This window comes from Podarcis muralis, chromosome 10 (genome assembly GCF_964188315.1).
Source record: "Podarcis muralis chromosome 10, rPodMur119.hap1.1, whole genome shotgun sequence".
NCBI lineage: Eukaryota > Metazoa > Chordata > Lepidosauria > Squamata > Lacertidae > Podarcis > Podarcis muralis.
In genome coordinates, this window is record NC_135664.1 from 27,743,286 (window position 1) to 27,759,121 (window position 15,836).

The 15,836-nt window shown below is 40.6% G+C and overlaps 1 protein-coding gene and 1 non-coding gene across 5 annotated transcripts in view; both read right to left on the reverse strand.

The window, feature by feature from the left end:
- The window catches only part of ADAMTS20 (ADAM metallopeptidase with thrombospondin type 1 motif 20), an 83,648-nt gene that overhangs the window by 38,348 nt on the left and 29,464 nt on the right, over positions 1 to 15,836 (reverse strand). For all 4 annotated transcript variants that reach the window (XM_077934661.1, XM_077934660.1, XM_077934662.1 and 1 more), the window contains 14 exons: positions 15,615 to 15,719; positions 12,919 to 13,064; positions 10,899 to 11,080; positions 10,666 to 10,802; positions 9,687 to 9,804; positions 8,870 to 8,965; positions 8,393 to 8,559; positions 8,155 to 8,284; positions 6,078 to 6,204; positions 5,545 to 5,755; positions 5,091 to 5,255; positions 4,332 to 4,496; positions 3,761 to 3,883; positions 3,541 to 3,648 (listed from right to left, as the gene is read on the reverse strand). In XM_077934661.1, the coding sequence (XP_077790787.1) occupies positions 3,541 to 3,648; positions 3,761 to 3,883; positions 4,332 to 4,496; positions 5,091 to 5,255; positions 5,545 to 5,755; positions 6,078 to 6,204; positions 8,155 to 8,284; positions 8,393 to 8,559; positions 8,870 to 8,965; positions 9,687 to 9,804; positions 10,666 to 10,802; positions 10,899 to 11,080; positions 12,919 to 13,064; positions 15,615 to 15,719 (1,980 nt within the window). The remainder of the gene's footprint in view (positions 1 to 3,540; positions 3,649 to 3,760; positions 3,884 to 4,331; positions 4,497 to 5,090; positions 5,256 to 5,544; positions 5,756 to 6,077; positions 6,205 to 8,154; positions 8,285 to 8,392; positions 8,560 to 8,869; positions 8,966 to 9,686; positions 9,805 to 10,665; positions 10,803 to 10,898; positions 11,081 to 12,918; positions 13,065 to 15,614; positions 15,720 to 15,836) is intronic.
- Positions 14,371 to 14,445, reverse strand: LOC144329144 (small nucleolar RNA SNORD34). The gene has a single exon (XR_013394573.1). It is a non-coding gene; the product is annotated as a small nucleolar RNA SNORD34 (small nucleolar RNA).

Below are 15,836 nucleotides of genomic sequence, written 5' to 3' on the forward strand. Positions count from 1 at the left end.
GATTTTAACGCTCGGATAGCCTCAAATTGGGAGGCTCTTAAAAAGTCTAAGTGGTGGACTGACCCTGGCGCTCAAACTTACGATCTAGCATACACCCCCACTAGAATATCAAAGGATGTAAAAGTCAACAAGGCGGGAGTGATGCTTTATCAGATGACTCTACGCCTCAATTTAATAATATTAAACGGCAGGTGTCCTCCAGACATACCAGGAGAGTTCACCCACCTGGGGTTAAAATCCAACAGTGTTCTCGACTATGTTTTGGTTTCCCGGGATCTATTTTTGAATGTCACCTCCTTTAAAATTGATAATGCCCAATTTAGTGACCATCTTCCCCTGACAACCAAGTTATGTGTTGACTGGCAGTTGCTCGACCGCTTCCACCCAATCCCGGTGACTGTGGAGTCATCCACTAAAGTAAAGGGGACTAGATGGTCCCCTGCCCTCGCTCATAGATATATGGATTTTATCAGAGAAAAGTTTTCTGGTGATCAGCCGGACGTAGGAATAGTCCCACGTGATCCTATTACCTGTTTGAACTCTTTTTCTTGCCTGATAGAAGTTTTAACTCGCTTTTTTACTTCTCCTACCTATGGACTTAAAAAAGACTATTTTAAATTTGGCGCCCCTTGGTTCAACTCGGCTTGCAAACTAGCCAGACTCCATCTTCACACAATATACAATGACTATAAACTTTCCGGTGCTCCAGCTTTACCTCCATCTTATTCCCTGGCTAAAAAAGCATACAAACAGGCCCAGAAATCGGCCAAACGGGAATGGCATTCAAATCGTTGGCAGACTATAATTTCTGCCTCGAAATCTCATAACTCCCGGAAATTTTGGTCCTTAATAAAGGGAAGAAACACGAAATATCCCTTAACGGTGATCCCGGCCCCAACATGGGAGCAGTTCCTGAGAAAATATTTCTCAGTGGCAGAAGCTCCGGCCACTCATTGGAGACCTTCTAATCCCCTTCCCGTCTGGCCCAATACCGACCCTGCTGAAATCCTAGAATTGATAGCTGAGCTGAAAACTGGTAAGGCCCCTGGGCCAGATTTGGTCCCAGTTGAGGCCATAAAGCTTCATTCTGCATGGTGGGCAGGGATCTTAGCTAAAACGTTTGACGCAATAAATGCCACGGGCTTAATACCAGGAACGTGGAAGGAGGCCATTATAATTCCTATCTACAAAAAAGGCCCTCCCGGTGACCCAGGGAATTATCAGAATATCAGTCTGCTATCGTCCATTGGGAAAATATATGCCCGTTTCTTGCTGAAAAGGCTGATGAAGTGGTCAGTTGAGGCTGACCTGATTGGACATGAGCAAGCTGGATTTAGATCAAACCGATCCACAACAGACCAGGCAATTATTCTTTATCACTTAGCCCGGAAATACTCGACACCTCGACGGGGCCAACTTTGCGCAGCTTTCATAGATTTGAAAGCTGCATTTGATAGTATTCCGAGGAAATTGCTATGGGATAAACTTGCCTGCTGGGGAATAGATAGAAGGCTCCTGTGGCTTATCTCCCAACTTCATGCCGGGTCCGTGGCCAGGGTGAGATTATCCCCTGCTGGAGACCTGACTAACCCAGTGCCAGTAAATAAGGGTGTACGCCAGGGTTGTATTTTAGCGCCGCTTCTTTTTAACTTATTTATCAGTGATATGAGGAACCCATTAGCCGTCGCACAAAAAATTATCCACACCCCTCGCATAGCTGATTACCGTTGTCCTTTACTTCTCTACGCAGATGATGCGGTACTACTCTCTTACTCTAGAGTGGGTTTAAGGAGGGCATTAAAGATTTTTGCGACATATTGCCTTTCTAATCATCTGTCTATCAACCACACCAAGTCTAAAGTACTGATATTTTCAAGGAGTCGAAAACTTTATTCTTGGAAGCTGGAGGGCACGAAAATCGAACAAGTACATAAATTTAAATACTTAGGAATTTATTTTCAATATAATTTAGGGTGGAAAGCGCACATTGAATATCTTCAAAACAAGACAAAAGCCCTATCACACTCCCTCCTCCGTTTTTTCTACTCTGAGGGGGCCTTATTCATCCCTGCGGCCTTGAAAGTGTATAGCATCAAAGTGATGGCCACAATGGCCTATGCTGCACCTTTATGGGCTGCCTTTGCAAACCTCTCACCTTTAGAGACACTTCAAAGCCAATTCTTACGCCGACTTTTAAAACTACCAACATGCGTAAGTAATGCGGCCATTCGCTTAGAAATGAAGATCCCCTCAGTGGAGTTAGTCATATGGAGGAGAGTTTTGATCTATTGGATATCCCTATGGCATAAACTCCCGAACCACTATCTAATTCAATGCATGTGGCGGGATGACTTCACAAATTTGTGGTCAGGAAAAATCCATGCCAAATTGCTGTCCTATGAGATCTCGCCCACTGAATTGCTCAAACTGGATCTAAATGTGGCAAAAAGGTGTATAAATCAAAGGCTGGATGATGTGGAGCTATACCAAAATTTCGTAGCTGGTGGTGGAGCCTGCTCGCCGTTAAATTTCGGCATAACCCCTATCTACCGCGCTCCGTCCTACTTAACATCGCTTATGGCTGTGTCTCACCGTTATGCCTTCATTAGAGCTAGGTTCAATGTTTTTCCAACAAACGTGCTGAGACATAGATTCACTAAGGGCCAAGTCCCTTCAATGTGTGCTTGTGAAATGAAAACATCTGAATCTCTACATCATGTTATGTTTATCTGCCCTTTGTACAGTTCAGCCCGTGCTAGTATTCTAAACCCCATAATCCAGCCTATGGCTGACAAACCAGTAGACTTACAGCTTGCCTGGGTACTTCAAGATGTGGATCCTTATATTACCCTACAGGTTGCTAAATTCCTAACAGCCGTCCTCTCGCACAAGAATGTTATTGATAGTCACAAGAATTTTCTATAATGACATCAGATATTGTTTTTAGTGTAGTGCCAAATTTTTTAATCTTAATCTTAAACTTTTTTATGAATGGCTAATATCCGTCCTTGTGAGTGTGAACTGTGTTATACTACTTGTGGTTTGTATGAGTCCGCTGTTTTATTTGATTTGTTTTGTTGTGTTGTGCTTCATGATGGGCGTAATAGCCGAATAAACATTTGTTGTTGTTGTTGTACTGAAACTTGCCCCATGCCAAGTCAACCCCATGTTCTTCCTGTAAATTGCAGCCTGTTATTATTATTTTTTTTAACCCACAACTGGTCTGCCTACTCATTATTCTGCTCCTGGGGACAAGGCGTCCTATGCATGGTGCACAATTTGAAACAAGAGATAAGAGCAGCGAACAAATGCATAATGTTGTACTATAAACATTGCAAAACAAATGGGCTAAATTAATTTGCCGAAAAGCGATGCAGGAGTTTTTTTATCTCTTTTTCATATCAAGAGAAGACAATTCTTAAGATCTTATCCTTATCCCAGTTTACTTCTAGAATAACATTTTGAAATGGAGAAGTTTAAGTAATTGTGAAATAAAGAAGGAAAATGCATGTTTGATTGCACCATTGCAATATCACTCACTGGAGTCCATGATCCGTATCTCCACTGAGCTGCTTTATCAGTCTGGATCACAGGAAGTGATGTTGGCCACAGCTTGATGGTCTCTGGACAAGAAGCCATTTCACATTCCTAAAGGTGACAAAGTACATTTTGGAAACATGAGATGGCTGGAAGGGTAGAATAAAACTCACTTAATTGTTATTTTTTCACAGCACTTTCTCTAAATACTTGTTTTGCTTACTTGGCTGTCCCTTGGACGAGTTGCAGCGCTGCACTCTCTGTTATCGTCCAAAATAGTTCCATAAATGCCAGCAACACATTTGACTGCACGCACTTGATATCCATGCCCACATGTAACAGAGCACTAAACACAAACAATTCCGTAAAGATAGAACAGATTAGACTTAGGATACACAGAGATAAATGGAAAATTCTTCAGTTCCAACTGTTGTTAACCATGTATTCCTCTTCTTAGATTTCTACAATGGATTCCTATCCTCCTTTGAATGAATTTGAAGGTTCTAGTTCTTGCCTTTAGAGCTCTCTATCTCCTGGCTATATATATATATTCTCTTTTCCCATAAGTTTCTCCATTGCCTGTTTGTCAAGTTCTCCACCTAATCCTCAAAGTCTTTCATCAAGTATTCTTAGGCCTTGTACAAAGACTTCTTAGGCCGTAACAAAGATTTTTGGGAGCATTGTTAACCTCAGTGTACCTGTCCCCCCTGTCTTCACAGAAATGGTTTAAGAAGAGGCTTTTTAGTGGTGAAATGCTTGAAAATAATATTATGTAAGGACTTCTATGTACTCACTGCTCCCCAGGGTCCCACTTGCCAAGCTGCACATTCATTAAGTTCACATGCTGTCATTGAATTTGGCATAGAGTTTGGATTGCAGAAAACGTTTTCCAGTTGTTCGTCATTCAGTTGACACCATACTTGTCGATGCCTCATTCCCTTCCCACAAGTCACAGGACACTACGCAGAGTATCAGAGATGGTAAAAGGATTTGAGTGTTATTTGTTGATTGAGTCATGCAGCTTTTATATTACAGCTCCTCCTCCAACAAGGCTCTTAGAAGTATACAAATCAAGTAATAAAATCTGCATAAGTAAAAATAAAAATCCTGACTTTTTTTATCACCCGCTATAAGTTCCTCACACTAACAGCATGTTAAACCTATGTTAAAAGCACAAAAATCAGCAAACCTGTGGTCTCAAAGCAACACCTCTGTGATGCCACTCCCTGCCAGGTATCTGGCAGCTGTTTTAGAGGTGGGTGCCTGCCACTACCACTTTTAAATGGGAGTCAAGCTTTGCTCCCATCCATGGCGGCCCAAAATGTACTGTCCAGCCCACAGAATTATGGAATATATTGATTTTAAGTGAAGAGTGGGAGCAGGGCTAAGTAATGAGATTGGGCAAAAGGAATTTAAGTTAAGAAGGGATCCTAGGATGATAAGAACCAGGAATCTCTGGTGAGAAGAGACCCCTTGGCATTCTGAGGATCCTTAGCACCAGATGGAAAGGGCTTAATGGCTTCACAACAGTGAAATCAATCTGCACACATTACCTCACTCCAATCACTAGTGGTCCAGCTGGGGCACAAGAACTCATTGCAGCTCTCCGTAATAATCTTTGGAAGTTCGTGGCACTCTCTATCTGCCAGCCGGCGGCCAAAGTTGTTCATACAAAAAGCTTCTCTGGTTCTCGCACCTCGTCCACAACTCCTCGAACACTGGTTTAATCGAGAAAAGACAAGAAATGTATCATTATAAAATAAACAAGTGCGTGTTAAGGAATAGAAGCACAGATGTGCATCAATGCATGCTTTGGGCTGAAAGGGATTTAGCATCTTGTTCTGTGGTTGTTATAAATTGTTGAATGCTTAAAAAATTTATTATGCTTGAAAACGGCCAGTGGTTTACACACGAACAGAGCTTTCTGTTGCTTATCAGAAAATACAGTAAGGCTACAGCACACTTGTTAATGCAAAAACAAATCATAGGAAGGTTCTAGATCTGTACCTCGGACCAATCTGTGTAATGCCAGCTTGTTAGAAGACAGTCTCCATGACAGGGTTCTCGGATTGGTGGTTTCTGTTGATCAGCACAGTATTTATCATCCACTGGAACACTCAGTCCCTTTGAAACAGAGTACTTCATACAGTGGATGTCTAAAGATCGAAACCCCGGGCCACACCGAGTTGAACACTCACTTTTGCCAGTGTTATGCCACCTATAAGTATAAACTATTATATAAAACTAAATATGTTTTAGTGTGTAAAGGTAACCTAAATTATGAAGGTGTTCAAATAGAATGGGGAGCAAACAAACAAACATTAAGCTTACTTTTTTATTATTTATAATCGTTCAATGCAAGAAACACCAACTCAAGGAATTTTTATACCACTTAAGGAAATCATATATAAAAAAAAATCCAAACACAGTGAATTAAATGAGTGTGGAACACACACTTCAAAATTACAAAAGGAAGTCCAGAATATGTAACAGTTTGAGTAAACGTTAATCTAGTCATACAATTTGATAAATGTTTATACCTTAATTCACATTCTGTATTACACTGTTCTGTTACGGCTGTGGGACGGGTTATATGCTCACATCTTTGGTCAGAGACCACCAAGTGATCACTCCTTCGTATGCATGTAACCTTCCTCCTGTGAAGACCTTAAATAAAAGGTTTAGAAAAAGTTAAAGATGAGATTTAAACAGGATGAAAGGAGATTTTATTTCAGGCTTTAATCTCATCAAAGCTTACTCTCAGCAAAATTTGCAATAAACGTTTCAGTTCCCCTCCCCATCTACCTTCCTTGTTCACTTCAGAGAGCTGACAGTCTCCAACATCAGGGAGGAGACTCAACACCGGTAAAATTGAGGTCGCCATGAGGAGTTCGATTCAGTAGCTTTCACCTCCATTTGAATTAAACACAGCCTGTTATATTATTTGAACCCAATATGTGGCTAATCTTACCTATGCTTTGTTTGAAACAGACACCAACCTGTGAGTTATGAAGCTGTTGTGTTTAAACAAATATTGGTTAACATCAACCACATTTTAGGACTGAATTACTTACTAAACTGCAGTTAATTAAAACCAGTGAAAGCTGCCCATCGCTTTGCAGTCTTGCCTTGAGGAGGAAGGGAGAAGTGTGAAAGTGAGAGGCTCAACTTGGGTCTATTCCTGCCACACTAGTAGTTTAGCACAACATCAAAACACAGGCATCGTATATATAATTTGCAACTTAGTTATGAGCAGGACAACATTCACAAAATGCAAATTTCCCAAGAGATTTCTCTTGCATGGACATTTCATAAAGATGGGAACTTTTCCCTAAGCTTCTTGGTATACTGAACTAGAAACGTCATTTTTATTTTAAATTTGTTTTTATTGAAAGATTCTCATGATAACAAGGGTACATACAACATCTCTGTTTTCAATTCATAAGATCTTTTCAACAAGCGAGTTACATTTGGGGTGAGACATTGTTGTGTTAAGCATTGTGAGGTTGGGAGGAAAGAATCAGTGAGTGAGAGGAGGAGAAAGAAGGGGGGGGGATAATGTTATTTCAATCTTTTGTGTCTGGAGGTTCTTTTATTTGTCTGTCTGTCTGTCTGTCTGTCTGTCTGTCTGTTTGTTAGTTTTGGTTGGTGGTGGAGAGGTTGGGAAACCCAGAGCACAGTTGGTTGCATTCAGTGGATCACAAAGAGTTTTGTTTGTGTATGAGAGGGGGTGGTGGGTATTGGGTCAATTTAGCCATATCAGTCTGCATGCTGTCAGGGGGGTTGTGTTGCTGTCTTGTATATGTAATAAAGGGAAGCCACGCAAGGGTGAAGGCATCCTCTTTTACTTGTCCCCATTCTAGTAGAAGCATCATTTCCGATCATGTTTTCATTGTTCCAAAGTTTTTAAAGTCAGAATTACCTTGCTTTTAAACAGTGAATAATAATAATAATAAATTTTATTTATATCCCGCCCTCCCCAGCCGAAGCCGGTCTCAGGGCGGCTAACAACAATAAAATAGTGCAACATTCTAAAAACATTTCATTATAAAAATTAATTAAAATCAAATTGATGGCAACCATTAAGCTAAAGTTCTGTGAAGATTGCCAAAGGAGGGAGTCAGGTTGCGCCCTGGCCAAAGGCCTGGTGGAACAGCTCTGTCTTGCAGGCCCTGCGGAAAGATGTCAAGTCCCGCAGGGCCCTAGTCTCTTGTGACAGAACGTTCCACCAGATTGGAGCTGCAGCCGAAAAAGCCCTGGCTCTAGTTGAGGCCAGCCTAACCTCTCTGTGGCCTGGGACCTTCAGGATGTTTTTATTTGAAGACTGTAAGTTCCTCTGTGGGACATACCAGGAGAGGCGGTCCCGTAGGTACGAGGGTCCTAAGCTGTATAGGGCTTTAAAGGTTAAAACCTTTATCTTATCTTATCTTATCTTAATCTTATGAAAATTATGAAGATGGTCTACCAAGTTGCGACCTACACAAAACTATGTTTCGCACACATTTCCATAATCAAACCACAGCAAGGTGAAAGAGAAATAAATATAATTGACAGCAGGTTACGACAAGAAATTTTGAAATATCTTTAAAATCACATCAACCAAGGAAACGACAATACCTTGACACATTTTGCTGCAGTCCTGCCAAAGCCCATAGGGGTCCCATATAAACAGATCCTGGCCTTCTTCTACAGGAACATTGAATGAATAGCGAATGTCGGGGTTGTATAAATTCCCTACGCACAACACCTAAACAAAGATTTTTTTAAAAAAACTGTTTTTCAATGAATTTTTCCTCACTCCTGGTGTATAAAAAAATGCAAATGCATACTGTTAATTAACATATTAAAGATTCACCTGCAAAAGAATCTCCTCTTCAAGCCGGCCAGTGCTGTTTATTCGCTCCACTGTGTTGTTTGACCCACTGTACTCAAAATTAGTTCCGTACATACTGATTTCTTTTTTAGACAAGCTCACAACAAAATTTCCATTCAGGAAAAAATGCCCCTGAGTGTTGGATAATGCTATAACAACATTAACAGAAACAATCACCATTAGTGCATCTTTACTTCATACTTACATGCATCTTGCACATTTGTAATGATTTAATTATTGCTAGGGAATTACGATATGGAACATTAAAATAAATTCCAAGGTTCAATTAATTGTAAGAATTAATCTCAACCCCGCAGTGGTAAAATACCACTGAATATGGTAAAATACCTCTGAGTCAGCTCATTTAGTGATATTATGCAAAGGTGTTCAAGAGCGTCTTGGGGCTGTTGGATTTCTCATAGGGAATAAAGCCAGTAAGGGATTATCTGAAACACTTACCAAGATAGTTGTCGTCTTCTGGCTTCCCTGAATAGCTGTGCTGATGTATGTCAAGGTTTGTTGCTCCTATGGGAATTTTTACTACAATGTTATAGCCTAGAATATAATTAAACTTAAATTAATCCTATGAAAGATTATGCTTGCAAACAATAAACTTCCCAAGAGAAGTGATAAACCTGAAGAGAAATTAAAGCAGCTTTTTGGTTTGTTTGTTTTTGTCCCCTGCCAGAATAACAAGTTACCGCTAGATAATCACTTCCAAGGAGCAACGAAAACAATTTATTCCCGATATAATATTGCTTTGTTTATTAATTCTCTTAATCACAGGCCATAACAACAAAGACAAAATAAGAAAATGAAAATTATGTATCTCCCAAGTAAAAATACAACATTGGGTTAAAGGTGGGCCCCAGGTCTGAAAAAAGTTTAGAACTACTGATTTAAACCATTAAAATATGTGGCACTATACTAAACTTGCTCATAACACTCCAACAGCTTTCCTTTCTGTAGCCGGGTTTGGGAATGAAATGAAAATGATGTTAGAAATAAATAAGATTATAATATAGGGGTTTGAAAATACAGCCTTTTTTGAAAGGAAAATGTGTCTGGCATACTGGACAGCATTGTGGAATGTAGAAAAAAACGATTTAATGCCAATATTTATTATTTTAATTTTGAATTGTTCGAATTCGCTACTAGAAAAACACAGCTGACTGCACACACACAAAATCAAACTTGAGAATCTGTTTGGCATATGAAAGCCAGTGTCATATGCAATTAAATATGTAAATAGATAGATGGATATCAAGAAACATACCATAATGAGCGCTATTGAAAGTTCCTGCAAGAGTTCTACATGAAGAATCATCACCACCACAGATTCCACATTTATCTCGCCTTGCCTTAGAGTTTAACACATGATCACAGCCTGCTTGCTATGGAAACATGTCAAAATGTTTTTAAGTACATGCAACAGCATTCAATTTACAGGTAATTCAAATTGCTCATTTTAACCTCTCATTCCTCACACCTTGCAAGTAATAATTCATTCAACAATTCTCATAATCAATAATGCATTTGGTGCTGTGTTGCAACAATGATTAGCTTTACTAGTCTATAAAAGAAATTTCCAAATGAACGAGCACACCAAAACCATACTTCTAATTCAAGTGTGTTATGACAACAAAATATCAAAAGCATAGGTGTACTGGATTGTGTCTAGGAGCATGTTCGAAACAAATGGAGAGGTTGTGCTCAGGGGAGGAACAATCAGAAAAGGGGGTGTGGCAATAAAAAACACCCACCAACGTGTCATCACACACATCATCTGTCTGCAAATGGTTTTTTGTTTATTAATTAGATTTTCCATGCTCAGGGAAAATTCAAGTGTGTGGACTGGCATTTTTATGATGACAACATCATATGGACATTGCTGTACATGTATGTTTGTGTGTGTGATTGGAAGCTCCCTATGAACTTGATTTGGTGGGCGATGGTTCACTTAATACCAATTCCAGGATGTCAGTTTTATCAACTCCAACTAGGTTGGGTGTTTGTTTTCTAATGACCACTGTTTTTAGCACTACCGGTATTTGTACTTCTCTATCTTTTATGTCCCTCTGACCTTTCGCTGTTTACAATTCTACCTCCCAACAATGCATGCATATGACATCTGCTGTAGTTCATGAAAGCTTATGCCATAAGAAATATGTTAGGACTTTAAGGCACCACAAAACCCTTTGCTGCTCTCAAACAGTTTCCAAAAAGATTTGTGTTGTTTTAGTGAACTCAATTACCCTGCATAAGCCTTGCACACATATATCATGGGTGTCCGTTCCACATGGAGTACCATCAATGACCCTGTCTTTCAGCTGATAGTAGGACGTTGTGCCAGAAACACGGCAAAAAAGCTTACAGCGATCCTTTGTAGAAACTGTTGGGACAAAAAAAGCCAAGTATGTTTTTTGTCACTTGAGAAATTATACGCAAATGAATATTTAGTTTAAAGAGGAAGTTTCTCATTACTTACTGCCACTGTATTTTGGAAGCCAGCGCACGGTAGATGTTAGCCCGTTGATGTTGAAATGTTTACCATCAAACTCGGAGCACTGCTGCTCCCGAAAATCTTTTCTGCCTTTGGGACATGAATCAGTATTACAGGATCGAAATTTCATCCTGCGGCCAACGCAGTATTGTCCTCCATGTTTTGGCCTAATGAAAATTGCATTGCAAGCATGTTAAGCAGAGACAGACAGTCATATTCAAAACAAACTTTCCAAAGAGATCTTACTGATTTAATCTAAATAACATGGATGGCTTTAAAAGACGATTGGAAAAAATCATGAAGGAAAAGGCTATCAATGGCTAGGCTTTGCCTGCAGAGGTAGTAATGATCTGAATACCAGTTGCTTGAAATGACAGGAAGGAAGAGTGCTCTTGTGCTCAGGTCCTCCTTGTGTGTTTCCTACAGGCATCTGGTTGGCCACTGTGAGAGCAGGATGCTGGACCAGATGGGCCATTGGCCTGACTCAGCAGGATCTTCTTAAGTTCTTAAGGTGATGGCCACCACTGCATAGCTTTAACAGACTTCTATCACAACACTATAAACAATATTTTCAGAACTAAACTACACTGGTGTGGTTTTCGTTTATTTGAATATACACACACACAGCCTTTCAATTAAAAATTTCCAGAGCAGCTTTCAATAGCTAATAAAACACATTGCAAGCATGAATATTTAACACAATTTAACAGCTGTAATGTGCATCATGGTGGGAATACAATTGCAAAGTGAATGGGAATTAAATATAAAATGTCATCATTGCATAAAGGTACCCCTGCCCGTACGGGCCAGTCTTGACAGACTCCAGGGTTGTGCGCCCATCTCACTCAAGAGGCCGGGGGCCAGCGCTGTCCGGAGACACTTCCGGGTCACGTGGCCAGCATGACAAAGCTGCATCTGGCGAGCCAGAGCCACACATGGAAACGCCGTTTACCTTCCCGCTAGTAAGCGGTCCCTATTTATCTACTTGCACCCGGGGGTGCTTTCGAACTGCTAGGTTGGCAGGCGCTGGGACCGAGCAACGGGAGCGCACCCTGCAGCGGGGATTCGAACCGCCAACCTTTCGATTGGCAAGCCCTAGGCGCTGAGGCTTTTACCCACAGCGCCACCCGCGTCATCATTGCATAAGCGTCATCATTGCATAAGCATGCATTTTTACAAACCCCACCACATTATTCTAAGGCTTCACTATCCACTGCCAAAATGCCAGGATTAAACAAACCAACTATGACAATATATACAATAAAGATAGCTTATGTTTCATTTGGCTTTGAATAATGCACTATTCATAATTTCTGCCTTTAAATTTCAAAAGATACATTGAAATTATGATCCAAGTATGGTAATGTGTCTTTAAGAACTTGAACAGGCATGCTACTCTTGATAGATCATTCAAAGTATAGCAGTTCGAAAGCATACCAGTGCGAGTAGATAAACAGGTACCGCTGTGGTGGGAAGGTAAACAGCGTTTTCGTACGCTCTGGCACTCGTCACGGTGTCCCGCTGTGCCAGAAGCGGCTTAGGCATGCTGGTCACATGACCTGAAAAGCTGTCTGCGAACAAATGCTGGCCCCCTCCGCCAAAGTGAGATGAGCGCCTCATCCCATAGTCACCTTTACCTTTTACCAAAGTATAGTCATGTGTTTTTAAGAACTCAGAGGCAAACAGCCATGCCTGCCTGCATCTGACTAAACAGAACAATAAAATTGGGTTCCAGATTAATAGCATCTGTTGTGTGGCCTAAGCCCTAAGGGGTTGAAAACAAGCTTTGTGGTCCACCACTCAACTGTTCACATGGGGCAAGTAGCAATTCCTTCCAGGTAAAGTAGGTGGTTTTAAGTAAGTAATAATGGAAAGGCTAAACAGTATGTCATTATCTGATCCGCTATGGAAACCTGCTATTAATTTATTATTGCTTTCAGAGGACTAGGCAGAGTAAACATAGTCTCAATGGACATATATTTAAAATGAAGAACAAAACACATACTCTGGCCGATTACACAGTCTGGTTGTGCTTTTGATGCCACCTCCACATGTTCTGGTACATGAGCTGTAGGGTCCCCAGGATCCCCATTCTCCATCTACAGGGAGCTTTTCCTTTTCTTTGCTTACACAAATCCCATGCCGGCAATGCTGATCAATTAACAAACATAACAAAATCATCAAAATTAGAAAAAACCAATTCCGTGTGCACAGACTCTGATAAGCAAATAGGAGAACAGGAATTGATATCAAAGAAAATTGAATTGGTGTTAGAAGATTACTGTGTCATTTAAACACTATTTAACGAACTTTACTTTCAAAATACTATTAACAATTCAGGAATCTGGAAAGTTCAGCACCTAAGCTTTCATTTATGCATTTAAATGAGATGTCTAGCAATTCAAAAGCAATCTGCTCCTAGTATCTTTCATTCAGAACATCAGAAAATCTGGCAGCTGATATTTTTACACATACACTGTGCAATGAAATAAGCATGAACCCCAATTTATGCTGATCAGAATAGAAAGCAAACCTAAAACATGTGCAATAAGATGGGCCTCCAATATGCAACAGACTAAAGGAGTTTATGTGTGTAAAACTAGTGTTTATGCACAATGGATTTGTTCCTATGAAACATGGGACAATAAGAAAACCAGCTGTTTTCATAGCACTTGTAGAAACTTTTTCATTTTCCACTCAGACAGGATAGATTTCCTGCTTTCATTTCAAATCAAGGGGTTTATTTTCAGTATGGTGTGCAGCCACACAATCTAACCACAGCATGTAAGTAGACGATGGAGGCCTTATGCAACCATGCCAGTCCAGGCAGAGGGAAAATAAGGTACCTTTAATCAGGGGTGCCAACATGGTGACCTCCAGCTATAGCTGGACTACAACTGGTATGGCCCCAACTAATAGTCTAGCTGCAGCCACTGAGACTATTCCCCCCTTACTCCAGACAAACTTGTTTCAACTCTTGGTTGTTGGCATCAAGTTGTCTTGAGAGGCAATGCAAGAGTGTGCTATTGGGGGTAAAGTCAAACCTTTAGAAAGTTACAGCGCCTGCTGTGGCTGTAGAAACCAATAGGACACAGAGAGGGGCCTCACCTTCTGATCTTAAGAATGTGGACAGGATAATATGGCATGATACCTGAGAGAGAACTGTGTAGCACATGAAATAAAAGTGGAGTTAGTTTTATATTTGCCTGGAAAGACGATTCTGGAATGTTTGAAGTTATACCTAGAAATATTTTACTAATATGGCCACTTCCATAGAACTGGAATAAGCCCATGTTAACATCTGGGATTTAATAGCTTATTCGATAAAGATGTATCAGTTTTTTATGCTGTGCAGCATCTCTACAGAAGAAACAAGATGAAGTCACAGTAGAAAAATTACACACCAGACCTATCCCAGATGTTCGTGTCATGCAGTTTTTCTTCAGCCTAGCAGTGCTTGTGCTTCAGATATACTTATTTTATTATTTATATATCAAGCAATGCACGCAAGACTTGTAATCCATGAGCACAAATGCAAAGATAGGAGTCCAAATTAAAGGGTAAGAAGAGCCATCTCCACTGATAATTAAAGCTGTGATAGTAAGGCCTTTTGCCACAGGGTATTACTGTGGTAAGAACCCCGATTTTAGGTTTGTTCAGTGTATTTCACAGGAAAATACTTTATGAAATGTTAACTACTGTGAGAACAACTATGCACTTCCCACAGTAAATTCCAGTCATAAATCAGCTGCTGTCTGTTCTGGAAACAAGGAAAGGGCAATGGGATTTCCCCCCCTTGGCGATTAGGTCAGTGGCTTTAACACAGCAATTGCTTTCCCGCTCTGCCAACTGCTGCAACTCCTTAGAGAAACCATCCCTCTATTCTAGCCATGCACCTCCGAACACAGCAAGCTATAGGGACAGCCTGAGCTTAGAAAAAATATTTCCAGTCACTCCAACCATTTTTGTTGCTGAGGAGATCAGCTGGAGAGTAACCCCTGTACTTGTCCCTGGAATATAACGCTGCTAATGACTGCCACTCGTGAGGGCTGTAGACTACCTTCAGGATGCTATAGGAATAGGATGTCTCTGAAATCTAGTTGATGCCACCAAATACCAAAGTTCACTGGTGTTCAGAGACACGGCATTCATTCACTGGGACAACAAAAGAATGAGAGGGCTATTGTGGGCTTCCCATTGGCACCTGGTAGGCCACTGTGAGAAAGAAGATGGTGGACGAAATAGGTCTTTGTCTGATTACCCAGTGTAAGGACTCTTATGTCTCATGTCTCTGCCATTGTCTGGACTGGGTACAGGGAAACACTAGACCAGATTACTTTGCACTACATCTAAACCGCTGATGGGTTTAATGGCTGCCTTCTAGTGGAAAAATGGATTACAGCAGGAAAGAAGATACTGTTTCCCTCCAGTGGAAGCACAGATACGTTCTGAAGTGTTAATTCAGAATTGCCTTCTACATCACAGTTTTCATTCAGAGGAGACCTCCAGCAATGCACTCCACTAATGAAAAATCAAGATTGATTTCTTTCAGTATTATTGATATTGATATATATATGGATGTAACAGCAGAGAGATAAGGGAGGGCATGAAGACATTTGAAGATAAGGATAGATCTAGATGTGGACAGAAAGCCAGTGATTTAAGGAAAGGGAAATGGTAGATGTGGAAAAGAAATCTTACCATTCCATGGCCACATTCTGTTCCATCGGCCAAAGGCATGTGCTGCGTACGGCAACCCTTATGAATGCCTTCTGCACTTGTACACCACAAACGTTTGCATTGTTTCTACCAAACAAACAGGATTTACTTTGTTACATGAGTAACACTTATTTCTCATCAATCTATAGATGCAACACCCCCAACTTAAACTATGTTTTGGTTTTAAGCTACAGGGCAGGCCTA